This window comes from Pelodiscus sinensis, chromosome 1 (assembly GCF_049634645.1).
Source record: "Pelodiscus sinensis isolate JC-2024 chromosome 1, ASM4963464v1, whole genome shotgun sequence".
NCBI lineage: Eukaryota > Metazoa > Chordata > Testudines > Trionychidae > Pelodiscus > Pelodiscus sinensis.
Genome location: NC_134711.1, coordinates 248,722,250 through 248,748,158, shown reverse-complemented (window position 1 = coordinate 248,748,158; position 25,909 = coordinate 248,722,250). Strand labels below are relative to the sequence as shown.

The window sequence follows — 25,909 nt, the reverse complement described above, 5'->3', positions numbered from 1 at the left end:
AATTGAAACTGCTTCTATTCAAAAGAACATGTTTCTGCTAAGCAGGTTTGAATAACATTACATTTAAAGCAAAAAAAGACATTTAGCTTTTAAATGCCAGTTCTTTGTTTTGTAATCATTGGTTTTCTTGAGGACTCTTTTCTGAACATTTGGAACCTTATCCTGTGAGGGGCTATGCAACCTCAGCACCAAATGAATTTCTCGTAGACGGACTGTTTGTCGGCTGCATTAATTGTTGCTTTAATTTTCAATGTTAACATTTTCCTGCAAAATAAATGCAACGTATTTCTGCTCTCTGACAGTGTGAAATTCCAGTCTCCATTAAGTTTGAATACTGTATCAGAGACTAATGTCTGATGTCAGAGCAACATACAAGGACACGGAATACATATACCCTTCATCAAAACCAGTCAAGAATGGGGAGTTGCAAGGAGGAAACTGCAATAACCTACCACTTGTTCCTTTGAACGCTGTGGGCGGGCAAGGTGTGGGGGAGGAGGAAAGAACAGTAGGATCTGTGTAGCAGCATATTCTCTAGCAGTGCTGCCACCCGCCCTTTGCATGTTAATGTAACCCTCCTGCCAGGTGGAGCCAGCAGCAACCAAGACCAGGTTCAAAATCTAGGGGTTCCTCTCCATCCAACCAACACAGTATGGCCCAATAACCTGGTGTCATGGGGCGGACTCACCACCATGGCGCCTCCAGCCGGTAGCACTGGAGATTAGCTTTTGTCTGCTCGCTGGACACCTCCCTCTGGCTGGAGTCTCCCTGTGTTCTCACTTCACTCTCCAGTCCAGACCCGCATCACACTTGGACTACAGTGTCCTCTTCAGGACACTTCCCTCTGGCAGTGCCCACTCCAGTGTCTCTCAACCCCCTTCTGGGGTGGGGGCTGTTTATCACTATCTGCATTCCAGGGTCCTCCCCTCCCAAGGAACAACCAGTTCCCCTAAACCCTCTTTGCCTCAGTGATCCACTGCCAGCCTTCATCTAGCCCCTGTATCAGGAGCAAACTGCAGTCTGTAATGGCCACTCATCATTGGCAAGGGAGTGTGGACCTACTGCCTTTGCCTACCCTGGCTGGTTCTCTGCAGCCTTCCTGCACTCGGGTCTGGCCTCAGGTCCTGCAACCTGGGATTTTGCCTGGCTGGAGCTTCCCCTGCTCTGTCTGCCTGTCTGCCTGCCTGCCTTCCTACTGCTCTACCTCCAGGAAGCCTCCTGCTTCCCAGGCAGACAGGTCCTTCCTGCTTTCCAGCCAGCGCAAGAGTAAGTCCTCCTTCTCCTGCCAAAAGACATAAGAACATAAGACCTTTATTATATAGCCCCTAGCTGGGCCCTAATTAGCCATAACCTCCTCAACTGGGGCTTCACTCTCAGCCCTTGCTCAGGGCTGGGTTTTGCCCTAAAAGGTCCAGTGCAGAGCAGATGCCTTGTCACACCTGGAAATTTCACACACCACCCCAAGGTACCTCTGAGAGGTGATGCTTCTTCACTCTCAAGCACAGAGTCTGAACATAGAAAAGAAAAAGTTAATAAAAGGGAGGAAGTAACTTGGCATTAATTTGGGAAAACACCACAAACAAGAGTTCATAAACAAAAACTATGAGTAAAAGTCACACCCCAAGAAGGAAGGGACTTCTCGGGGTCTTAAATCCAATCATCTAAATGTCCCCTTCACCTGTCCAGCTCTTCTCCACACCCTACTCACAGTTGCTGCCCTTGGTCAGAGCAAACCCAGAGTTCACAGATGCATCCACATGTAAGGGGACTGTTAGCCCCTTACTAAAACTCTGTAGGAGTTTTTGATTCGCCAGCTCCCAGTGTCAAAAGGGGAAGGGTCCATGAGAAATCAGGGCCCTGGGACTGACAGACCCCAGAGACAATGGAAAGCAGCCAACACTCCAGCTCGGCCTGATTGACAGGTTGGACAGGCCAGTGAAAAAAGCAAGAAGCCAGGCCCCGTCCCCCCTGTGAGCTGGGATTGTTCTGGGTCTCTCTGAGCAAGGAGAGAGCTGAGAGACTGCTAAGAGGAGCAAGCTATGTAGAGAAGAAGTCCTGCAGCAACAGAGCCAGGCACACACAGCTCAAGGAGCGCAGACCCTGTGTTGAGCAGCAGACTGGCAGTGCTCAGAGAGCCAAAAGGGACAGAGAAGCAACACAAGGACCTGGAGACTGGCAAAGCAGCACAGCCTGCAGCTGGGTGTGGTGAGCAGCTGGGACCAGCAAAGTGTGGGGAGAGGCTCTGGGCAAGAGGCCCAGAAGGCCTGTCACATTGCTGAATTGGAGGGAAGCAGCCAGATGGCTGCTGCACCCCTAGGTGGGGGTGTTGGCCCCAGAAATTGGTTTAAAAGGGAGCCATGTGGGGTGTTGAATGGGAGCTTATTGTTTGCTGATCCTGTGTACGCTATTTATGTGAGTGTATAATGTCTGTGTGTGTAGGTAGGAATCTGTAATCTGTGTGGAAGCTGAATATTTCTCTGAATGTGGTTAAGCATGGCTATGGACAGGCTGATTAGCCAGGCCCTGTGGGACAATGGCACTTGATGGGCCAAGGACACACCTAAAGAATGGGGGCTGTCACCTTAGAGCAGCCAGCAGGAAGCACAGAGACTGGCCTCTGTCCAGGTGACCTGCTGCATACAAGAAGAGGCCAGGAAGGAGGTATAAAGAGGCCATGTGGTCGATGCCATTTTGTTCTCAGCTCAGCACTTCATCCCAGAGGCAGCATTGCAGGGATCGAAGAGCCCGGAAGACCTGTGAACCCATCCTGATGCTAGGATGTGCAACAAGAACTTTTAAACCAGCAGCTGTAACATCTCTGCTAGAGCCTGCATCGAAGACTGGGAGATTCGGTGCACGTAACGTACTATTCTTTAACAACCTGACTCTCATGCTTTTCTTTCTTGTGATAATAAACCTTTAGTTTTAGATTCTAAAGGATTGGCCCAGCGTGATTTGTGGGTAAGATCCAGAGGGTAAATTGACCAGGGATCTGTGGCTGGTTTCTTGGAACTGGACAGAACTTGTTCGGGGTAGGTGGGATTGGGTGCTAGGACCCCCCACCTGTGTATAGGTCCGGGGCCATCTGGGGCACGGATATTGCTGGGGTGTCGGAGGGGTTTTGCTCGTGAGGCTTCAGGCAGGCTGCTGAAGCGCTCTGTGGGACTGGTTTGTGGCCTGTTTGGAGAGGTCACCAGTCTGGGGGCTGTAAGGAGCCCCGGATTTGAGCAATTCGCCCTGAGCGGACGCCCTCAGCTGTGCCCAGACACGGCCCGGTCCGTCACAAGGCCAGACTGGGAGAGGGGTCTGGCCACTTAGAGCTTGAGGCTGTGTGGTCACTGCCAGAGCAGGCGTGTCCAGCCTGCAGCCCCCCTGCAGCACATCCAGGGCCTCTTAGGGGCCTATAAGGAAGAGACTGTGAACTGTCCTTACACTCTGCAGACTGCTGTTTTGATGTCCCTGTGCTACAGTGCAGGACTGTGTGTTCTCATTTAACCATTCTCATTGTTTGTTATTCTCTTCTCTTTAATCAGTTGATGTTTAATAAATTCTATTTGCTTTGAACCTTATGAAATGATCACTGGGCCAAGAAAGCATGCAGTGTGAAGAGAGCACCTCAGAGTGGGGACACCCTAACTCCTGTCCCTAGTGACTACAAGGTCGGGGATTAAGCCCCAGGAAACCTGGGCCCAGCCTTGTTGGGGTTTCGAGGACTCTGCTACTCAGGAGAGTGGAGGGGGAGCCCTCAGGATCAGGGAAGCCGTGGGGTAAAGGAAGTGGGAGCGGGGACTCAGATCCTTTTGCTGGTCCATTTCACCAGGGTGGTATAGAAGCCAGGAAAGTTCCCCACAATAGCGGGACCATTCGCCCGCTTACACACAGGCTGGCTACGTCTACATTGGCCCCTTTTCCGAAAGGGGCATGTTAATTTCAGAGATCGTAATAGGGAAATCCGCGGGGGATTTAAATATCCCCCGCGGCATTTAATAAAAATGTCCGCTGCTTTTTTCTGGCTTTTAGAAAAGCCGGAAAAGAGCGTCTACACTGGCCCTGATCCTCCGGAAAAGCCGCGGGGGGGCTTGGGCAGCGGGGCAACCCACACGCGCCTGGGCTGCTCCGCTGCCGGCTTCCCCGAGGCTTTGCAAAGCCGTGAGGAAAGCCGGCAGCGGGACAGCCCAGACGCCCCGCGGCTGTCCCGCTGCCGGCATCCTCAGAGGCTTTGCTCCCCATCTCCCTGGTCCAGCAGACCAGGGAGACTGGGAGCAAAGCCGTGGAGGACCCAGGCGGCGGGACCGCGGTGCGTCTTGGTCCGCCGCCCGCGTCTTCCTGGTCTGCTGGGGTGGGGGGGGTGCAGCTAGTACGCCCCCCCCCCCCCAGCAGACTAGGCTTTTCTCTGGACGCCTGTGGCAGAGCAGCTGGGTCGCTGCTGGTTGGTCCCGCAGCGCCGTTCTGGGCGCTACTGGACTAACCCAGCAGCACCCCAGCTGCTCTGGTCCTGATTCAGCCGCTGCTGGTCAGTTTCAGCAGCGGCTGAATCAGGACACCTGGGGCAGAGCAGCTGGGGTGCTGCTGGGTTGGTCCAATAGCGCCAAGGAGCAGCGCTACTGGAGCAACCCAGCAGCACCCCAGCTGCTCTGCCCCAGGCATCCTGATTTAGCCGCTGCTGAAACTGACCAGCGCTGACTACAGGAAGCCCGAGGCAGAGTTACTCTGCCTCGGGCTTCCTGGAATCAGCTGCTGATCAGTTTCAGCAGCAGCTGACTTGGGGACGCTTGGGGTTCTTAAGTTGATTCTGTATGTAAGTCAGAACTGGCGGTCAGTTTCAGCAGCGGCTGAATCTGGATGCCAGTTCCGACTTACACACAGATTCAACTTAAGAACAAACCTACAGTCCCTATCTTGTACGTAACCCGGGGACTGCCTGTAGTCTTTAAAGTTCCACCCGACTCCTTGTTATAATATTTGGGCTATGTCTACATTGGCAAGATTTTGCGCAAATACTTTTAATGCAAGAGTTTTTGCGTTAAAGTATTTGCGCAAGAGAGAGTCTACACTGGCATGTGCTTTTGTGCAAGAGATGTGCTTTTGCGCAAAAGCATCTGTGCCAGTGTAGATGCTTTCTTGCGCAAGAAAGCTCCGATGGCCATTTTAGTCATCGGGCTTTCTTGCGCAAGAAATTCAGGTTGCCTGTCTACACTGGCCTCTTGCACAAGAACAGTTGCACAAGAGGGCTTTTTCCTGAGCAGAAGCATCATAGTTCTTGCGCAAGAAGCACTGATTTCACACATTAGAACATCAGTGTTCTTGTGCAAGAATTTCCCGCCAATGTAGACAGGCAGCATGTTTTGGTGCATTTGCGCAAAATCAGGCCAGTGTAGACTCAGCCTTGGTGTTTTTCTGTATATCCCAAATCTTGAAGTCATGAGCATCTCAGTTTTCATTTAAAAGAAAAAGTTAAGTTTCTAGCACTCACTTTTGAAGAGAAAAGCGTGAAAGAGCCATCCATGGACATTCTGAAGGCAAGTAACAAGAACCCAACATTATTATAATTTTTAAAATATGGATTTTGAACCAATCTGATATTTTTTAGAGATTTTGACTCATCATTTTTGGAATGCTTGGCACTGGTAGAACTGCTCAAAGAGTTGAGCAAGGTTACAAGTTCACATTAATTGACTCTCTTATATTCTTCTGCTCTGCTCATTTCCTTTCTGTTGGAGTTTAGAGATTATCATTCTGTTTCCATCCTGTGTGTGATATAGTCATATATAGATGTGTGATAGCTTTGCAGTATTTACTGAGAATAAGAGGTGGTTGGAGTACTCTCTGCCAAAGTTAAATCAGCTTGGGGCAGTTTTATTTATGCCAGCTGTTAGACACGTTTTTTTGCCAACATGCACTACTTCTAATTACTCCATTACTCCATTTCCACTCCTGCCAACATGCTGCCTGTTATATGGGCTATTCACTCTTAACCCATTTATGTTAGTTCTAACTCCTGTTTTTATACCATGACCCCACCTACATAAGCATATGCCAGAAGGTGCACCCAGCTGCACTAGCCCTCAATGTGGCTCTGTGTTTGTATGATAAGACGTTCCAGGGACTTTATACTTATATAACCACTGAATGAAGAGCCTGTTCCAAAGCCTACTGACGTCAATAGGAGTCTTGCTGTTGACTTCAGTGGGCTTTGGCTGGTAATTCAAGTATATATGTATATATTCCTACAGATGAAAACTGAGGAACCCCTAAAATCCATCGATCCTGCTGAGTCAAACCAAACAACTGTAGATTTGTATACAGATTAGATGACTCATGAAATAATAACCAAAGGGAATGGGCGGTTGGTGAAGGTAGGGATGGGGGAGGCAAGCCCCAATCCCCACCCCAGCCCCACCTCTTTGACTATGGTCCTGCCTCCCTCCGAATCCAAGCTGCCTCCCTGTCCCGTCCCCCCACAAAGGGAGGGGAGGTGGTTGTGTGAGCGCGCATGCCCCAGCCTCCCTGACCCAGAGCACGGGGAAGGAGGAGGACACATGGCTCCAGTTTCCCTGGTAGGGTTGCCAGGTGTCCAGTTTTGAACCGGACAGTCCAGTATTTGAGCTTTCTGTTTGGGAAACAAATTGAGAAAATATAAATGTCCGGTATTTTCTAAATAAGATGTAATGTAGATGGTGATGTAATGTCAAGTGTGTCCGGTATTTCTGTTGAAACCATCTTGCAACCCTACTCCCTGGCCCCAGAGCATGGAGAGGGCGGGCGGCATTTGTCCCCAGCCTCCCTGACCTGAAGCACAGGGAAAGAGGAAGACACATGGCTCCAGCTTCCCAGGCCCCGGGGCATGGGAGGGTGAGCAGCACATGGCTCCAGCCTCCCTGGCCCCAAAACATGGGGAGGGTGGGCAGCACGTGTCCTCAGCCTCCCTGGCCCCGGAGCATGGGGAGGGCAGGCACTGGGGGAAACAACACCCTGCCCACAGAACCCCTACAGTAGGCATTCCAGGGGAGGAGTGTGGGTGGGGCCATGCTGGCCATTTGGGAAGGACGTCCATTCCAAAGGGGATAAACCTGTTTTGGGCACTTCTGAAACTGCTGAGATGAAGCGGTATGCAGAAGATGACCTAATACATATCATTTGGGTAATCCCTACCTGCGGTACATGGGCATTCTGAACTATTTACAGGCCTGTACACTGGGGTGTGTGTGCAAAGGGTGCGAATGCACCCACCGTGGCCCTTCATGGTCCACCATGGGGCTGATTCCAACTGACCTAGGGGAGGCTGGTGTAGTGCATTGCCTCAAACTCTCTCCCCTATGCTCCGGCCAGCTGGGAAAGACTGGGCCTGATTCCCCACTTCCTCACCCAGGAGTGAGGCTGGGGGCGAGACTGGGCCTCTGGGGGACAAGGCGTGGCTGCTGGGGGGCAGGGCTGGGCTGCTGGGGGTTGGGGACAGCCACGAGCTGTACCCACAGCTCATACCCCCCACAGAAAGTCCTGCATATGGACTTGATTTAAAAGAAAAGCAAGAAAGGAAGATGAAGATGAACCCAATACTCTGTGACTGTCTAGATTAGAATATCTCAAAAATCACTTATGCTTACACCAGTGCTTCTCAAAGTGCCGTCCACTGACCACTAGTGGTCCACAACCACCTCCTAGGTGGTCTGTTGCTCAAGCTCAGTTCCCCCCCACCAACTGGGATAGAGGCGGTTGAAGTGGCGCTAGCACCGGCGAGCCATAGCTGGGATTATCCATTTCACTCTCTTTGCACTCCTCTGGGTGTCACCGGTTTCCGGGTGTACCAGGCCAATGAGGTAGGGGGCAGGGGCAGTCAGGGTCTTGCAATCTGGGGCAGAATTAGGCACCTGGGGCACCGCGAGTCTGGGGCGAGTTGCGGCTCTGAGTAGTGCTGTGGGCAGCAAGAGGCAGAGCTCACAACCAGGAAGGGGGATTGCAGGCTGGGCACCCTGAACTGGCCTGCATGGGGAACTAGTGGGCACCAGGTCTCTGCTGCAGTGGGAGCTGCCAGGGTTGTGTGGGCTCCCTGTGCACGGGGTGTGGCTCCCAGTGGGCTCCCGCAGCGCCTTCTCTGGAGACTTTTGTCCAGCAGCGAGCGAGCAAAGGTTTAGTCCGAAGCAGGCTGCAGTGGCTGCAGTGAGGGACCCCCCGCAGCCGGGCTGCTGTAGACTTGACATCAGAGCAGCACCTGGTGTGTGGACGGACTCTGCAGAGGTACATGTAGGAGCCTGGCCTGGGTTCCAGCATGATGCACTCACCCCATGTCAGGGCACCTACCCCCTCTCCCCCCCCCCACTTCACTGGGACCTGCCGGCTTGGAGCGAGCGGCTGAGATTGCAAAGCACAGGTGACACTAACATGCACCGTGAATCAGTTTCCCTGCTCCTCCCTGCAGCCTCATTCTGGGCCGGTGGAATCCGGTGGGATGGCAGTGAAAGATGGGGTCATTTCTTACTGGTGAGAACACGGAGCCATTTGCTCTGCCACTCTCCACGGGCCAGGTTTAGCGGGGAAAGTTGGGGCTTTCTTTATCTCCCCCTGTGCCCTCCGAGTGGGAAGCTGGAGCTGATGCTTCATCCAGCTCCAGGCTCCCAGCTGCAGGGGGAAGGAGAGGAGGGGCTGAGCTCCCCCCTCCCCACCCTGCTGGTGGAACGCAGTGCAATGTAGTGCAGGCTGCAGGCTTCCCCCGCTGCTGACATTGGCTGGCCAATGGCAACAATGAGGGTGTGAAGCCAGGTACCCCTGCACCCCAATCCTCCTCACTCCCCCCACCCCCACCAAGGCCCCATACCCCCAGCTTGCTCCTACACCCCCCCTTGCTCCCTGAACCCTTCCTCCTGGCCATACTCTGTACCCTCCCTTGTTTCTGCATCCTCCCTCCGGGCCAGACACCTACTCCCACCCTGCTCCTGCACCCTCCCTCCTGGCCACACACTGCTTCTTCCCTTGCTCTTGCTCCTTCTCCCCTTACCAGACACTACTACCTTGCCTGCTTCTGCACCCTAACTCACAACCAGACCTTGCACCACCACCCCCTCCTATACCCCACCTCCCACCCAGATCCTGTACCCCCATCCCTATCCTACTCACTGGCAGCCCTGTTCCACACACTGAACCCCCCATTTTTCTCTCCACCCCAGAGCCTAAGGGGGACACAAAATCCACTATCTCCAGAACCCCAGAAATGTAAATATTGCCTATGGGAAGCCATGAACCTCAGTCCCCCTGTCCTTTCCCCTTGCCCTATGGGGTTGGAGTGCCAGAGATGAGGTGTCTCAGTTGGGGGCCACATCAGTGAGGGTTAGCGATTTTGGAGAAGTTTTTTTGCTTCTCACTTGTGTGACCCCCAACTGATTTTTCTGTTGGTCAGTGGCCCCTGACCTAAAAAAGTTTCCCCACGCCTGCCATAAATAAAAAAAAAAACATTGAAACCTTGAATAAAGAAAACATTGAAACCTTAAATTAATATTTTACTATATTTAAAATGAAATTTGATAAATTAACATGAGAAAGTTAAAATGCTTAATCTATTTAATAATCTAAATTAAACCGAAGCTTCAGGGAGTAGCCAAGTTAGTCTGTAAGTGCTACCAGACCATTTGTTGTTTTTTCTAAATTAAACCATTCTCCCTAATTGCAGAACTAGCAAAATGGCTTGGGGATAATTATGTAATTAACAGTGAGTTTCCATTAGCAACTGGTGGTCTGCGGAAAGATTTGCATGGAGCCAGGTGGTCCACGGGCCAAAAAGTTTGAGAACCACTGGCTTACAGGATGCGGTAGCCAGATGCTTTGCAGTATGGTAAGTCAGTTGTTCAATTGGCTGCTAATGGAACAGGTTTGACCATGCTCCTTTTTAGGGAGTGGTGGATTTGTTTGATAGTATGCAGAGGCTTGGCAGGAATTTGCTTCCAAAATCACCAGGACAGGAAAGATTTTAAGCTATTATGCAGCAAAATAGTAGCACCACCCGAGAACTAAACAGAAGAAATGAGGAAATTGTATAGCTTGTATAAGTATTTTGACTCTGAGCTTTATTTTGCACTGTTTTCTTTATTGTTCTCAATTTACTTATGCAAACTTGTTTTTTAAAAACAGAACCTGTAATGTTTGTACTTCTGCCAGACAGCTGACATCTTTTGTAAGCACCAAATAAAAACAGTAGGTCGTAAAAAAAAATTGCATGACTTTCCCATTATTAATGGGGTACAACTTTTAATATTGTAGAAGTTTTTTAGTTCTTTATATGCCTTTGATTGCCATATTAGCTAAATTAAAATTTGTTTACCTATGGAGAGAGTACAGATAAACCCATTGACTCCAAAGCTAGGTGAAACCAATAAATCAGGAAGTAAATGAAATGGCTTAGCCAAAAAGGAATAGTAACAGTAAAAATCCATAATAATAATCATCATCTATATAGTAGCCCAGTGTCTGTGTGTCTGTGTGGACGAGCCGGGGTGCGATCAACCCCTCCCGGGAGGGAAGGGGGGCTCGGCGAACCTCTTCGCCCTCTAACAGGGTCCTGACTTGGGTCCCCGGTTGCAAGCCCATCAGTTGGGTGCGATCACCCTCTCCCGGCTGAGCCGGTGAGGGGGGTTCGGCGAACCCTGTGACTGTATCCTGTCCAGGTGGGGGAAGGGGGGCCGCGCTCCTAGTCTGGACCCTCCTTGGACTGATACCCGGGCCGACCCTAGTGTCCGGCCGTCACCCTTCGCTGACTCGTGTAGGCTCCGCTGAGGATCCGGATTGAATCCTCCAGGGGAATGGGGCGGGGGACCCGGTCCCGCCCTCTCTCCGGGTCCCAGCCCGGGGCCCTAAGCGCAGGGGCTCACTCTCGCCCCAGTGCGGCAGATGGAGGTAATTCCCTCTGTAACCCGTCTGCCCAGGGTTGCCAAAAGGGCCCCGCCCCGGGCTCCTTCCTCCCTTCCCGTGGTCCTTTGTTTTTTTTTCCAGTGTTTTTGGCCTCTATAGGTTCTTGTTTTATTTTCAAGGATCTCTCAAAATTAAGTCTTGGGTTCTTCTATTGCATTAGCTTCAGTTGATTTCTTCTATTTTGAAACAGTAAACATTTCTGTGTTTTTATTTCATGCTGTTTTGTGTAACCTTAAAGCCTCTCCTGATAAAGCCTGTGAAACTCGTTCTGTTTATTCTATAATAACCCCTACCGACTTTGGACTTCATCATAACCTCTGCTGTGAAATCCACAGCTGGGGACTTTGAGGGAAAAATCATCATGAGGATTCCCCGTGTAGATCCTCACGAAGAGTACATCTACACAGCAGGGCTAAAGCTGAAATAAGCTACACAACTAGAGCTATGTCAATTGCATAGCTTAAGTCAAAATAACTTATTTTGGCTTTTGGTGCTGTCTACACAGCAAGAAGTCCAAGAAAGAGCACTCTTTCTCTGACTTCCCTTACTCCTCATAAAATGAGGGTTACAGGAGTCAGAGTAAGAAGTCCTTTTGAATGGATCAGCCTGGACCTGGTGGGACTCTTAGAGATGATGAGCTCTGGGTGCCAAAACATCTTTGTTATTGTGGACTATTTCACTAGGTACCCTGAAGCCATGCCATTGTGGAATACCACCACCCCACCATAGCGATGGAGCTTCTCAAGCTGTTTTCGTGGGTCGGGATAAATAAAGAGATCTTGACCGACCAGGGAATTAATGTGTCTTCCAGGCGGATGGCTGAGTTGTGTCAATTGCTAAACATCCGTGCCCTCAGGACCACAGTGTATCACCCCCCAGACAGATGGCTTGATGGAACATTTTAATCAAACACTGAAGATGATGTTCTGGAAGTTTGTGGAGGAAGACCCCTGAAACTGGGATAAGTTCCTCCTGGTCCTACTGTTTGCAGTATACGAAGTGCCCCAGGCGTCTACGGGCTTTTCACCTTTCAAGCTCCTTTAGGGGGGGACATCTTCGGGGGATACTCAACCTCTTAAAAGAAAATTGGGAAGAGCAGAAGTCCTGGGTCATGGGCATTGTACCCTAAGTGTTGTAGCTCAGGGAGCACCTACAAATGTTGGGTGAGTTTGCCCAAACTAACCTCTTACAGGCACGAGAGATTCAGGCCCGCTATTGTAACCAGGGGGCGAAACTCGGATCCTTCGAGCTGGCAGACCATGTACTTCTCCTGCTGTCTTCTAAAGAATCCAACCTGTTAGCGAAGTGGCAGGGCCCGTTTGAAATAGCACGATGTGTGGGGCCAGTAGACTACGAGGTGAGACTAATGGGAAGGAAGAGGGAGATGCGAACGAAACCTCCTAAAGAAGTGGAAGACGCCTGAAGGCCTGCTGATTGCTCCATGCCCACTGGACCCGGAGTTGGGACTCTTAATTGAAGACTCCCCTAATCCACCCCAGGTCACCATGGGAGAGGAGTTGAGCCAGGAACAACGGGAGGAGTTACAGCAGTTGATCCAGACCTTCTCATGTGTCCTATCTACCCAACCCAGGCAAACCAGCATAATCAACCACCACATTGCCACCCTCCCAGGCCACAAAGTACGAGATCACCACCGGCCCTTGCCCAAGAAGATGTGGGGGGCAGTTCAAAAGGAACTACAAACAATTATAGAGATAGGAATGGTAGAGTCCCATAGTGAATGGAGAAGCCCTATTGTGCTTGTGCCAAAACCCGATGGAACAATTTGATTTTGTATCGATTTCCGTAAGGTAAATGCTATATCACGTTTTGACACCTACCCAATGCGGGTTGATGAGAGGCTGGGCAATGCTAGGTACCCTAGATTTGACTAAGGGATACTGGCAAATCCCTTTTACGCTGACCTAAAAGGAGAAGACTGCCTTCCCCACCCCCTTTGGGCTATTCCAGTTTTTGACCATGCCCTTCGGGTTACATGGCTGTAGTCACATTCCAGAGGTTGATAGACGGGCTGTTATGCACCCACCACCTGTATGCGGCCGCATACATAGACGACATAGTGACCTATAACCAGATATGATGTGAACACTTCCAGCACCTGGAAGCAGTACTGAAAACTCTGAAAGAAGCGGGTCTCATGGCGAACCCAGGGAAATGTCATTTGGGGTGCTGAGAGGGTACATGGTGGGATGACCCTGCGCCCTCTAATGGACAAGGTACAAGCCCTGAAGGAGTGTAAAAACCCCCACCACGAAGAAGCAGATACGCCAGTTTTAAGGATTAGCAGGATACTACTGCTGCTTCGTACCCGACTTTGCAACACTCGTGGTACCCTTGTCTGACCTCATGGGGACTATGTTTATACTGCCCCTCCCTTGCACAAAAACATATGCAAATGAGGTGAAGCAGGGAATATCACTGCACCTCATTTGCATAATTAATGAGCCTCTGTTTTTGCACAAGAGGCTTTTGCACAAAAAGAAGCCATCTACACGGCAAAAAACCCCTCTTGGGCAAGAGCCGTTCTTCTGTATTTTTTTCCAGAAGAACGGCTTTTGTACAAGAGGGGGTTTTTGCGCAAAAAGGAGCTGTGTAGATGGCTCCTTTTTGCGCAAAAGTCTCTTTCACAAAAACAAAGCCTATTAATTATGCAAATGAGGAACGGCAATATTCCATGCTTTGCCTCATTTGCATATGTTTTTGCAGAAAAGGCTATAGTGTAGACATAACCTAAGAGTTCAGAGCCAAAGAAGGTACGGTGGTCGCAGGAGTGTGAGAGAGCTTTTCAGACCCTGAAGGACCGGCTCATCGAGGCCCCAGTCTTGTTCCACCCAGATTTTTCTAAGACCTTCATCCTGCAATCTGATGCCTCCGAGAGGGGACTAGAAGCTGTATTGTCTCAGGAGATCAAGGGAGAAGAACACCCCATACTGTATATGAGCCACAAGATGTTTTCGTACAAACAGAAGTATTCAACCATAGAGAACGAAGAACTTACAGTGAAATGAGCAGTTGACGCATTAAGATAGTATCTACTGGGGATCCCCTTTCAATTAGTTACTGACCATGCCTCGGTAGGATGGTTGAACAGCATGAAGGAGACTAACCGCAGGATCATGAGGTAGTATCTGTCCTTACAATTTTATTCATGCTGTATGCAGCCGTATGATTTTAGTGTGGCCCACCGGCCGGAAAAGCCTCATATAAATGCAGATTTCTGCTTTCGAGTAGGGCAGGGGCCAGCCACCCATTTAAGGGAGAGGGTGGTGGTGACGGGGTGAATCTACCCCACACTAAGGGGCAGAGAGTTGCCCTGGCTCAGCTAGCCAAAAAGGCCCCACCCCCATAGCCCTGCTGGGCATGCTCCCAGGAAAGTCAGGGTATAAAAGCCCTGGGAGCCACTCAGTCAAGGTGGGCTGCCAGAGGGGAAAGAGCTCAGGCTGGAGGCACCCCCGACTCCAGGAACAGTGACTCCAGCAACAGGAGCAGCCACCCCAGGAGCAGCAGCCTCAACAACCGCCCCGGCCAACGAGGCCCTCCAGGAGGCTCCGACTCACCGAGCAACGCGCCAAGAGCTGAGCAGTGCACCAGGAATGGTAGGCAGTGGCCCAGGGCGGAGGATTGCTCTCCAGGAGCTTGGTGTGTTTCGGCAGGCATCCCCGCTGAGCAGGCAGCGGAATCCTCAGGGCCCTGGGCTGGAACTCAGTGGAGCGGGAGGGCCCGGGTCCCCCTACCTCCCTACCCCACACCAACCCTGTAAGCAATTGGGGAGGCTTGCCTTTGGACTAGGCCTCTGGGCCATATATACCCCAAATAGAGGGAACTGTGCTTTGATCCAGGCCTTCAGGCCATATATACTCTTGTTGCCAGGGAAAAGTCATTTAAAGCTATTATGTTCAAAATGGAGCCTTTTTAGATTCCATCTTGTTTCCCTTCTTCTCCCTGTGTTACCCTTTTCCCGCCAAAACCTAAGTGCACACAGTCACCTGCTCGGTGCACCCCGCACTATTGTTTGCACTCAGCCCAAAACTGTGCACTAGGCACTAAAATGAGCTGCACACCGCTCAGAAACTGTGCACCCCTCCCTACTGGAGTGCTGCACACGGCACCATTTGCTGCACACCACCCTTACCACCCTTTTCCCGCCTTGAAGGGCTTATAAGCCCTGACCAAGGAAGGGTTCGGGTTCGGGTTCGCCATTGTCCGTCTGTATTGTAGCCTGTCAGTCACTGTCTGCTGTCCCAAGTCCTGTCGGTGTCTGTTCGTCTCCCATGGTGATCCATTTTAGTTTGTGGGTTCTGGTATAAGGATTTGTTCGAGTGTGGGAGAGAGAGCCTCACGAGTATGGGAACGCCCCACTCAAGGATTATTGGCTTCTGCCACATGGACTCGAACTCAGTTACCATCATCCTTGCCCGCTGGATTGGACTGGAAGTCGAAGGGCTACCAAGCGCCGATCCCAGAGGGAATCTACCCGACTCACTGGAGGCAGAGATCCACCTGCAGGAGGGCCGTTCAACAGGACTACCTTTCCCTGTCAGCGAGGGACTCCCTGCTGTCCTCCCCTAAGGCTTTACACTAGCCACAGGGTAGAAGGTCGCAGGCATCAATCGCCATCTGCCTCTGATTTGTAAAGTATATTCCCCTTTGTTGTATCCGGGACTTATCTATCTTCTTTTCTTCTGGGATAGGGTGGGTTTACACTGTTGTTGTTGGTGTATGTTCTACTGTTCAAAATATATGGTTTGGCCCTAAACATTGGTCTAGCCTGATTTGTGGTTACCCAATCCAACGGTGATCAGATACATAACACCAGGCCGAATCTGGCTTCTGGGAGGGGGACACCCGGCTTTAGGCCGTGGGCTTAGTCATTGCCATTAGCTTTAGCTCCCACAACAATTGCTTACCTCAGTTCCCCAGGTAACACTCTGATAGAGGGACATTTACAAGGAACTGAGCCTACAGACTGTGTTTGCCCTGTAAAAACGGGGCACTGACCCATGCTTTGGGGACTGCCAGACTGTCGAGTGGGCTTGCCCAAGGACACTACTATGTGTACCTTTTGGGTTCCTGGCTTAAGGCCTTTTCCTTGGTTGAATGATCGAGTGATTTGTTTTACATGTTTGTGGGTTCTTGTTCTTTAATAAAATGTGTTTGTGACCCATGTGTTCATTTTCTATCCAGCCCAAGTGGGGTGAAGATGCAGGAGAGAGGTGAACCTAAGATTTCTGAGCCATCTAGCTTATCTTAAGAAAACCTCATAACACTGGGTATTTGGGTGGCCCATGCCATAATGTGATCTAATTCTCTGGTAATCTAGACAAATGCAAAGTACTCCACTTAGGAAAGAACAATCAGTTTCACACATACAGAATGGGAAGTGATTGGGTTAGAGCGGGTGGGGGCCAGGGGAAGGGGAGAGAAGGGGAGAGGGATTGGGTTAGAGCAGGGGCGGGAGGGTGTCTGGCTCCGGGGGAATGGAGGGGGATTGGGTTAGAGCCGTGATCACCAGCCTGTCGATGGTAATCAACTGGTCGATTGCGGGGGCATGACCAGTTGATTGCGAGGCATTTCAGCCCACCATTCTATCCTACTCACAAGAAGAAGCCCGTGCTGACATTACCTCCAGTGAAAATGGAGGTAGTGCTCTGGCTTCCTGCGGTGTGTGTGTGGGGAAGTCCCACAGCTACGAGCCAGGTCCTGTGTCACAGGAAGCACGCAGGCTGCTCTTTCCCTCCCCTAAACAGCCAGCGCGCTTCCTGAAATGCTGGGTCTGTCGCACTGCTGGAGATTTTTCCCCCTGCTGCCTGCCTGCGCGGAGGGCGGGGTGTGTGTGGAGGGAGTAGGAATCCCGGGACTGCATACCAGCTCCAACTTCTCAAGAAGCACGTGGCTGTCGTGGGCAGCAGAGGAAAAGCACGCGCTTCCTGAGAAGTTGGAGCTGGCATTTAGTCCTGGGACTCTTACACACACAGAAACACACACAAACACACACTGCGCAGGCAGGCAGCAGGGGGAAGGAAGTCCCCGGCGGAGAGACAGACCCAGTGTTTCAGGAAGCGCACAGCTGTTTAGGGAGGGGAGAGGAAGGGAAGAGCAGGCCATGCGCTTCCTGAGACCCGGGATCCCCAGGTACTGGCTGAGCTGATCCTGTCCCCTCTCCCTAGCAAGACCCCATGAGTACCTTGCCTCAGCCCTGACCAGCACCCTCAGAGGCATAGCAAGGGAACAGGGTGGGACAATGGCCGCTGGGCGCCACGCTAGGGGGGCACCAGGATCGGGTGGGACCAGAGCACACAGGCTCATGTGATGCATAGCAGCAAGCTGGGAGCACGGCCGTAACAAGGACAAGGCGAGTGAGGCACTTGCCTTGGGCACACAGATAAGGGGGTGCAGTCCCGTAGCTGCGTGCCACGTCTGAGGTTTCAGGAAGTATGTGGGCTGCACTTCCCCTCCCCAAACAGCTGGCATGCTGCCTGAAAAGCTGGGTTTGTGGTACACCAGTGACTTCTTTCCCCCCGATGCCACAGTACCCTGTCCCCTGCCCCAACACTCACCAGCACCCTGCACCTTGCCCCAGCACCCACCAGCACTCTGTCCCCTGCCCTCACCAGCAAAGTTGGGGCCACATTAGTGAGGCTTGGGGGGGTTTGGAGGGGTTTTTTTTTGCATCTCACTTGTGCGGCCCCAACTGACTTTTCTGTGGGTCAGTGACCCCTGACCCAAAACAGGTCCCCTTTCATAAATAAAGACAACGCTAAAACCATTTTGTGTTTGACATTTTGTTTTAAAATTTTATTTAAGAATGTAGCCTTGCCAACAAGCCCGCAATTGGAGCCAAGCCCCCATCTGGCCGCAGCATCATAACACTTCCTGCACCTCCCCAACTCCAAATCTGAGCCTATCGTACACTGGAACCCCCTGCCCCGAGCCCCTCACACACCCCAACCCAAACTCCTGAACCCTCACAGCCACAAGCCTGTGGCTTGCTCAGCACTCCAACCCTCCACCTGACCCCAACACTTTCCAGTGTACCGAGGCACTTCCCGGCCCCGGTTCGGGGTCCTATGTCCACCCCCGCGTGGCTTGATTCTCCCTTCGGGATCAGGCTTCCCGTTTTCCCGGGCGTGATTCTGGTGGTCGGCCGTGACTTATGACGCTGCACGGCCGGCTCCTATCTCAAATGCTTCTCCCCCTCCCGAGGGAGAGGGGGAGGGAAAGGGGGGCCCGGGCCCTCCCTCACTCACGGGCCCCAGCCCAGGGCCCTAAGGACACGGAGATACACAGCTCCGGTCCGGCTGACGGGGCTCCTTGCCGAAACTCGTCAGCCCACCAGCTCTAATGAGCTCTGCCCTGGGCCACTTCCTTCCCCTCCTCCGGTGTCCTTCCGACCCACCCCCCCGGGGTGGTCACCTTGGGTCCGTCCGTCGAGCTGTCCGCCGGGCGTCTGCCCGCCCGCACTCGGCGCCGGGCTAGCTCCCCAGCCTAGGGAACTGTCGAGTCTGGGCTCAAGAAAAAGGGGGGTGGTTCCTCCCGACCCCCACCTCTTTGGCAACCAGCCTCCTTGCGGCTGCCGCCCAACTCCTTCTCTCTCCTCCCCCCCCTTGAGCGGAAGGGAGTCCATTTTAAAACTCCCGCCCGGCGGACGCGTCTCCTTACGTCACCGGGCGGGCGTTCCCCGTACCGCCCATCCGGTGCCCCCATTGGCCGGCTCTCCTGTCAGTCACGGCGGGGGGGTGCCGCCCCCCCCCCCCCCGTTGTCTCAGCGCCGGCAGCCCCGGGGTTACCGCTTTGGGGGGGGGCGATCAGCTGTCCCTGTGCCGGCGCGGCTCGCGTGCACGCCGCGCAGCCTCGGCAGGCCCCCCCCTTTTCCCCTATCAACGTCTGTTCGGCGGCACCCCAGGGACGAGCGGGGGCCGCCTCGTCACACACCCCCCTTCCCAAGTCAGTCACCCTTTCTGGTTCCGTAGTTTCTTCCTCCTCCTCCTCGTGCCGTCTCGAGAAGAAATCTGCGTTTTGATGTAAGCTTCCAGCCCTGTGGGCCACATCAAACGCGTAAGGCTGTAGGGACAAATACCACCGCATCACCCTGGCGTTTGTATCCTTCATGGTCTGCAGCCAGCGTAGGGGTGCGTGGTCCGTCACGACTCGGAACCGGTTGCCTAGAAGATAATATCTTAATAGGTCAATTGCCCATTTCACCGCCAATGCTTCTTTTTCGACTGTTGCGTACTTACGCTCCCGCATGAACAACTTGCGGCTAATATAGATGACGGGGTGTTCGTCCGCACCCTCCCCTTGTGCCAGGACAGCCCCTATTCCAGTTTCCGAGGCGTCTGTGTATAGGGTGAAGGGCCGACTGAAGTCGGGCTGGGCTAGCACTGGGGCCTGGATTAGTCGATCTTTTAACTCCTGGAAGGCCTTTTCACATTCCGGCGACCACCGTACCTTCTGGGGGAGCGCCGCCCGTGTTAGGTCCGTTAGGGGGGCCGCTATTGCTGCAAAATTAGGCACAAAGCGGCGATAATAGCCGGCCAACCCTAAGAACCGCCTAACCTGTCGTTTGGTCCGGGGTGGCTGGAACGTGCGTAGCGCGGCTACCTTCTCGACCAACGGGCGGAGCCGACCTCTCCCGACTGTATAGCCCAGATAGGAGACCTCCTTCTCACCGAAATGGCATTTCCGTGGGTTCGCCGTCAGCCCCGCCTGGCGGAGTTCTTGTAGTATGGCCTTCACGTGCTGTAGGTGCTCGGCCCAGGATTTACTATATACGACAATATCGTCAATGTATGCCGCGGCGAACTGGTCATGAGTCTTTAACACCCGGTCCATGAGCCGCTGAAAGGTGGCGGCTGCCCCATGGAGGCCGAAGGGCATTCGGACGAAGTGGTACAGCCCAAAGGGGGTTGAGAAGGCCGTCTTTTCCCTGGACGGAGGGGACAGGGGGATCTGCCAATAGCCGCGGGTCAGATCGAGGGTGGACAGGTATTGTGCGCCCCCCAGGCGGTCCAACAGCTCGTCTACCCGTGGCATGGGGTACGCGTCGAATCGGGAGAGGGCGTTCACTTTACGAAAATCGATGCAGAACCTCATCGACCCATCCGGTTTGGGTACTAGAACTATCGGGCTGCGCCACTCGCTATATGACTCTTCTACCACGCCCCACTGGATCATTCTCTGTAACTCCTCTTTCACCGGTTCCCACATCTTTCGGGGTAAGGGTCGTACCTGGTCTCGTACCTTCTTTCCTGGTTCCGTCTCGATGTGGTGATAGGTCACAGCGGTGTGTCCGGGCTGTTCTGTCATCACGTCGGGGAACTGGTGCAGCAAGGCTTCCATCTCCATCCGTTGTTCTGGGTCTAAGTCGTCTCCCAGCTGTAAAAGACCTGGGGTGGTCTGCTCTACCCCTCCTGGGCCTAGTTCAGGGTCTGGGGGCAGGGGATTTATAAACATAGCCTCCCGACCCTTCCACGCTTTTAATAGATTCACGTGGTACACCTTAGTACCTTCTGCCCTCCCCGTCAGCTTGACCTCATAGTCTACTTCCCCGATACGTCTTACCACTTCAAAGGGTCCTTGCCACTTAGCTACAAGTTTTGACCCTGGCGTGGGGAGGAGTAATAGGACCCGCTGGCCTGGCTCGAAAACCCGGAGCCGGGCCCCCCGGTTGTAGTAGCGGGCCTGTACCTCCTGTGCACTTTCTAAGTTGTCCCTCGCCACCTCCGCGAGGGACCTCAACCTCTGTCTCAAATCTAGAATATACTGTACCGACCCACGCACCCGAGTTTCTTGATCCTCCCACCTTTCTCGGATCACATCCAATATGCCCCTCGGTTGTCGCCCATACAATAATTCAAAGGGCGAGAACCCGGTTGACGCCTGCGGGGCTTCTCGCACGGCGAATAATAGGGCTGGTAATAGTGTGTCCCAGTCTCGCGGATCTTGCTCGGTGAACCGCCGTAGCATGCCCTTCAGCGTCCGATTAAACCGCTCGACCAGCCCATCCGTCTGGGGGTGGTACACCGAGGTTCTTATACTCTTAATTTGGAACAGTCGGCACAACTCCGACATTACCCGAGAGGTAAAATTTGTGCCTTGATCTGTCAAAATCTCCCTGGGCAGTCCGACCCGGGAGAACAACTTCATTAATTCTGTCGCTATGGTGGTAGCATACGTATTTCGGAGGGGCACCGCCTCCGGGTACCGGGTGGCATAGTCCAGGATGACCAGTATGTACTGATGCCCCGCTTTCGACTTATCGAGGGGCCCCACCACGTCCATCGCTATTCTCTCGAAGGGAACATCGACTACCGGGAGGGGGACCAGGGGGGCTTTTGGCACGTTTCGGGGTCCCGCCTTCTGGCATTGGGGGCAGGATTCACAAAAGTCCCGCACCTCGCGGTACACCCCGGGCCAGTAGAAACGCTGCAGTATTCGCTTCACTGTTTTCTCCTGCCCTAAATGTCCGGCCCATGGGTTGGCGTGAGCCACCTCCATAAGGGGGTAACGGTACCGGCGGGGTACTAGCAGTTGCCGTCGGGTGCCCTGGTCAACCCCCCCCTCGTCTACCCGGTACAGCCGATCCGCTCGTACCTCAAAGTGTGGTCCCGCCGGTCTGTCGACTGTCCCCGCTTGCCCCTCGGCCTCCTCGCGCGCCGTATCCCAGGCGTGTCGTAGCGTAGGATCCTCTCTCTGCTCCTGGAGGAAGTCCCCACCATCGAGCTCTAGGTGGCCTAGCTCCTCGGGGTTCGGCCCTCCCCCCTCCGGGGTCGTAGGGGCGTTGCCTGTCGGTGTCTCCCCAAGGGCCGCTATGCGTTCTCCCTCCTCGCCCGAGCCCTCGGATCTTTGCCACTCTCCCACCGCCCTACGAAACCCAGTCCAATCTCGGCCTAATAGGGCCGGATACGCGAGGCGAGGAGCCAGTATCACATAACACCAACTATCTTCTCCCTCATCGCGTAGTTGTACCCACGCCGTGGAGTACCGGTGTGTATCCCCGTGCACACACTGTACCTGCACGGGTGGTCCCCGGGGTCCCCCTTGAGGAACCAGTTCGGCCCGCACCATAGTCTGGCTGCACCCCGAGTCCACTAGGGCCGTCACGAGATTATCCCCAATCTTCACGTCTCGCAATATCTTACCGTCCGTAGGGGGTACCCCATCCCCGGCCAAGGCCTGCGCATACGAACAGTCCATGAAGGGGCAGTCTTTAATGTGGTGTCCTTCCTGCCCGCAGCGAAAACAGGGGCCCCTTGGCGCGGGTGGTTTTGGTGGGCTTGCGCCCGGTCCCGTCGCACGTCCACTTCCCTCTCGTTGACCTTCCCGCGGCGGTAGCGACCAGGACGGCGCCAATGGTCGCCTGATCGATCCTCTGCCGGCGTCCCACTTGTTGTTCCTTTCGGGACTTCCCTTGGGACGGGGGCTTCTTGTCGGTTCTGCCCGCCGGGGGGGGGGAGGCCTCTCCGGCCTGTGGCCTCGCTCCCACCCCTCGGCGGCTTCGTAGTCATTCATTAGTTCTATTGCTTCGCTCAACGTAGAGGGGTGGTGTCTTCGTACCCAGCGGGCCCCCCCACTGGGTAAAATATTGATGAACTGTTCGAGGACCACGAGCTCGGCCACTTGCGGACCGGTGCGTTGCTCGGGGTCCAGCCATCTCCATGCCGCCTCTCGCAGGCGTTGCGCTACAACCCGGGGCCGTGTCCCGGGGGAGTATTGCTCACCCCTAAACTTCTGTCGATATGTCTCCGGCGTGATCCCCATCTGGTCCAGGATAGCTTCCTTCACCTTATAATAATGTAGCGCGTCTCTATCACTGAGGCTACGATACGCTAATTGGGCCTGGCCCGTTAGGTAAGGGGCCAAGATAGTCGCCCAGTGGCTCTCCGGCCACCTTGCCGTCGTCGCCACCCGTTCAAAGGTCGTTAAGTAGGCCTCTGGATCGTCGGTGGCTCCCATCTTGGTCAGCCGGATACTCGGACGGGGTCCTGCCTCTCCCATCTCTTCCGAGTCGTCCTCTCGTGCCGCTGCCGCCGGGATCTGAGCCATCGAGAGCCTGGTCTGTTCCTTAAATTGCTCGGCTAACTCTTTCAGTAACTGCCGCTGGTGTTCCTGATGTTGCGTAGATAGTTGTTGGATTAGGGCTGTCTGTTGTTGCTGGCTCTCCCGGTGGGCGGCTTTCATCCACTCCAGGACTTGGGCTGGGTCCATCCCTGGGGCCTTTTTCCGGAGGCGGCGGGCCTCACGGCTCCCCCCCGGTCTCGGCTGCAATAGAACTTTTCTGTCAATGTGCTCCGCGCCGGGGTGCTTATGCCCCTCCTTACCAGGGGCTGGGACCTCTACCCCTGTACCCACATTCTCCACCAGGTGTACCGAGGCACTTCCCGGCCCCGGTTCGGGGTCCTATGTCCACCCCCGCGTGGCTTGATTCTCCCTTCGGGATCAGGCTTCCCGTTTTCCCGGGCGTGATTCTGGTGGTCGGCCGTGACTTATGACGCTGCACGGCCGGCTCCTATCTCAAATGCTTCTCCCCCTCCCGAGGGAGAGGGGGAGGGAAAGGGGGGCCCGGGCCCTCCCTCACTCACGGGCCCCAGCCCAGGGCCCTAAGGACACGGAGATACACAGCTCCGGTCCGGCTGACGGGGCTCCTTGCCGAAACTCGTCAGCCCACCAGCTCTAATGAGCTCTGCCCTGGGCCACTTCCTTCCCCTCCTCCGGTGTCCTTCCGACCCACCCCCCCCGGGGTGGTCACCTTGGGTCCGTCCGTCGAGCTGTCCGCCGGGCGTCTGCCCGCCCGCACTCGGCGCCGGGCTAGCTCCCCAGCCTAGGGAACTGTCGAGTCTGGGCTCAAGAAAAAGGGGGGTGGTTCCTCCCGACCCCCACCTCTTTGGCAACCAGCCTCCTTGCGGCTGCCGCCCAACTCCTTCTCTCTCCTCCCCCCCCTTGAGCGGAAGGGAGTCCATTTTAAAACTCCCGCCCGGCGGACGCGTCTCCTTACGTCACCGGGCGGGCGTTCCCCGTACCGCCCATCCGGTGCCCCCATTGGCCGGCTCTCCTGTCAGTCACGGCGGGGGGGTGCCGCCCCCCCCCCCCGTTGTCTCAGCGCCGGCAGCCCCGGGGTTACCGCTTTGGGGGGGGGGCGATCAGCTGTCCCTGTGCCGGCGCGGCTCGCGTGCACGCCGCGCAGCCTCGGCAGGCCCCCCCCTTTTCCCCTATCAACGTCTGTTCGGCGGCACCCCAGGGACGAGCGGGGGCCGCCTCGTCACACCAGCCTGGAGCCCCCTCCCTGAGCCAGCATCTCCTTCTCTACTTCCTCCTCACCCAAATTCCCTCCCAGAGCTTGCACCTCTCACCTCTTCCCATACCCAAATCCTTCATTCTCACCCCAGAGCCCACACCTCCTGTTTTAATCCAATGAGAGAGGCTCTTGTCCAAAATGTCCTGAAATGTTATTTTTATCACTATATTTTGTGTGCTAAATTATATCTACCTATATAGATAGATATACAAAATTAAATATACAATACGTGGCTCTTCACACTCTATCCACCGCTATTTTGGCTCTTTGTCCACCCCGATCTAGACGGTGCTTGGTCCTGTCGTGAGTGCAAGACACTGGACTTGATGACCTCTCAAGGTCCCTTCCAATTCTAGTATTCTATGATTCTATGATAATGGAATGCAAAGTAGGACTGATAATATTCCCTTGTGACTTTCCATGTGTGTGCAAGCAGAGCCACCCCGTCCATAAGATGGTTTGTGACAGTCACCCTGAGCCTCATGGTTTGAGGGGCCTCGCGGACAAGGGTGGCCTTTGGGAATACCAGAGGACCTGGTGCCAGCAGCAGAAGACAGACTCACTCCGCACTCACCACCAGCTGTGGGAGCCATGGGAAGTGAAATGACCCAGACCCAGCCTGCTCTTCTCTGCCATCTTCCAGCCAGGTTGCTCTGCTTCACCACTGTGGCAGGAAGCAGAGTGACCTGGTCACAGTGTACTCCACTCTCCTGAGTGACACAGCTGGGAGCAGAGAGGCCCAACCCCTGCTACCAGTGTTAGGCCTCCTGGTAATCCCCTGGGGCTGCATCACTCATGGGGGGGCAGGGATGTGGGAAGGGGTGCAATAGGGGCAGGAAAAGGTGGAGAAAGGACAGATCAAGTAGGGGGCTTGGGTGAAGGGGTGCAATGGGAGCATGGCAGGAGCAGGAAGAGACAGGGCGAGGCCTGAGGTAAGGGGGGGACGGGTCCCAAACCCCGCACCGCTCTAGGGACAGTGCTGCATGTAAACTTATAGGCCTTTGGATAAAGTCATTCTCACTTTGACTTGTATGGTTCTATCATGTTTAAAGTCCCTTGTCCACCAAAACATTCTGACTTTTATTCTAATTTTGGATACTTTTTATAGGAGGCCTTCCCTCCACAGTATTTCATGTGCTTTTTCAAAGTAAATTTAGATTGTTATTATGAACTTCTTAGTCCTTATGCTTTTATTGAACCTCCATTTCTAGTCTGACTAGATGGTGAACTGTTCATATTTTTTCTCTGAAAACTGTTTGTCACTCAGTTATAATATAGATTTTCTCTAAGTATTCCAATCATGTTACTTATATTTTTTCCATGATTTTCTCCAGAAATGATGTGAGGGCATGAGCCATACTAGCATTAGGTTTTGGATAGACTAATTCTGTAAGACCTTTGAAACTGCAAAGTTCAACATCTCTACTGTGAATCTGATCATAGAACTGTATTAATGTTTGTATGTGCACTGATCTCTTTTAACCAATATGCTTTTCTTTTTAAATACATTTTAGTTTAGTTAAGAATTGGCTATAGGCATGTTTTTGGGTAAGGTTTGAAATATTAATTAACCTGGGAGGTAATGTGTCAGATCCTTTGGGACTGGAAAAATATATATATGAAAGTGATCCTCATCATATTTGACTTGGCTATCTGAGTGGAGGCCAAAGGCTCAGTTGCTTTAAGGCAGTGGTCACC

The 25,909-nt window shown here is 53.5% G+C and overlaps 1 protein-coding gene across 1 annotated transcript; it reads right to left on the bottom strand.

Moving 5' to 3' along the window:
* Positions 1–18,925: 18,925 nt before the first annotated feature.
* On the bottom strand, positions 18,926–24,160 carry LOC112544605 (uncharacterized). The gene is made up of 2 exons (XM_075918757.1): positions 19,474–24,160; positions 18,926–19,079 (listed from the first exon to the last, which is right to left on the bottom strand). The coding sequence occupies exons 1-2, from the start codon at positions 23,122–23,124 to the stop codon at positions 19,059–19,061; spliced, it is 3,672 nt and encodes a 1,223-aa protein (XP_075774872.1). The 5' UTR covers positions 23,125–24,160; the 3' UTR covers positions 18,926–19,058.
* Between the last annotated feature and the right edge of the window lie 1,749 nt (positions 24,161–25,909).

What these genes read in the sequence shown, in the direction of transcription:
- LOC112544605 (XM_075918757.1), bottom strand. Translation starts at nt 23,124, where the DNA reads ATGGACCCAGCCCAAGTCCTGGAGTGGATGAAAGCCGCCCACCGGGAG. An exon ending in CACCCCGGACCAAACGACAG is followed by an intron (nt 19,080 to 19,473) that starts GTTAGGCGGTTC and finishes ATTATCTTCTAG; the next exon opens with GCAACCGGTTCCGAGTCGTG.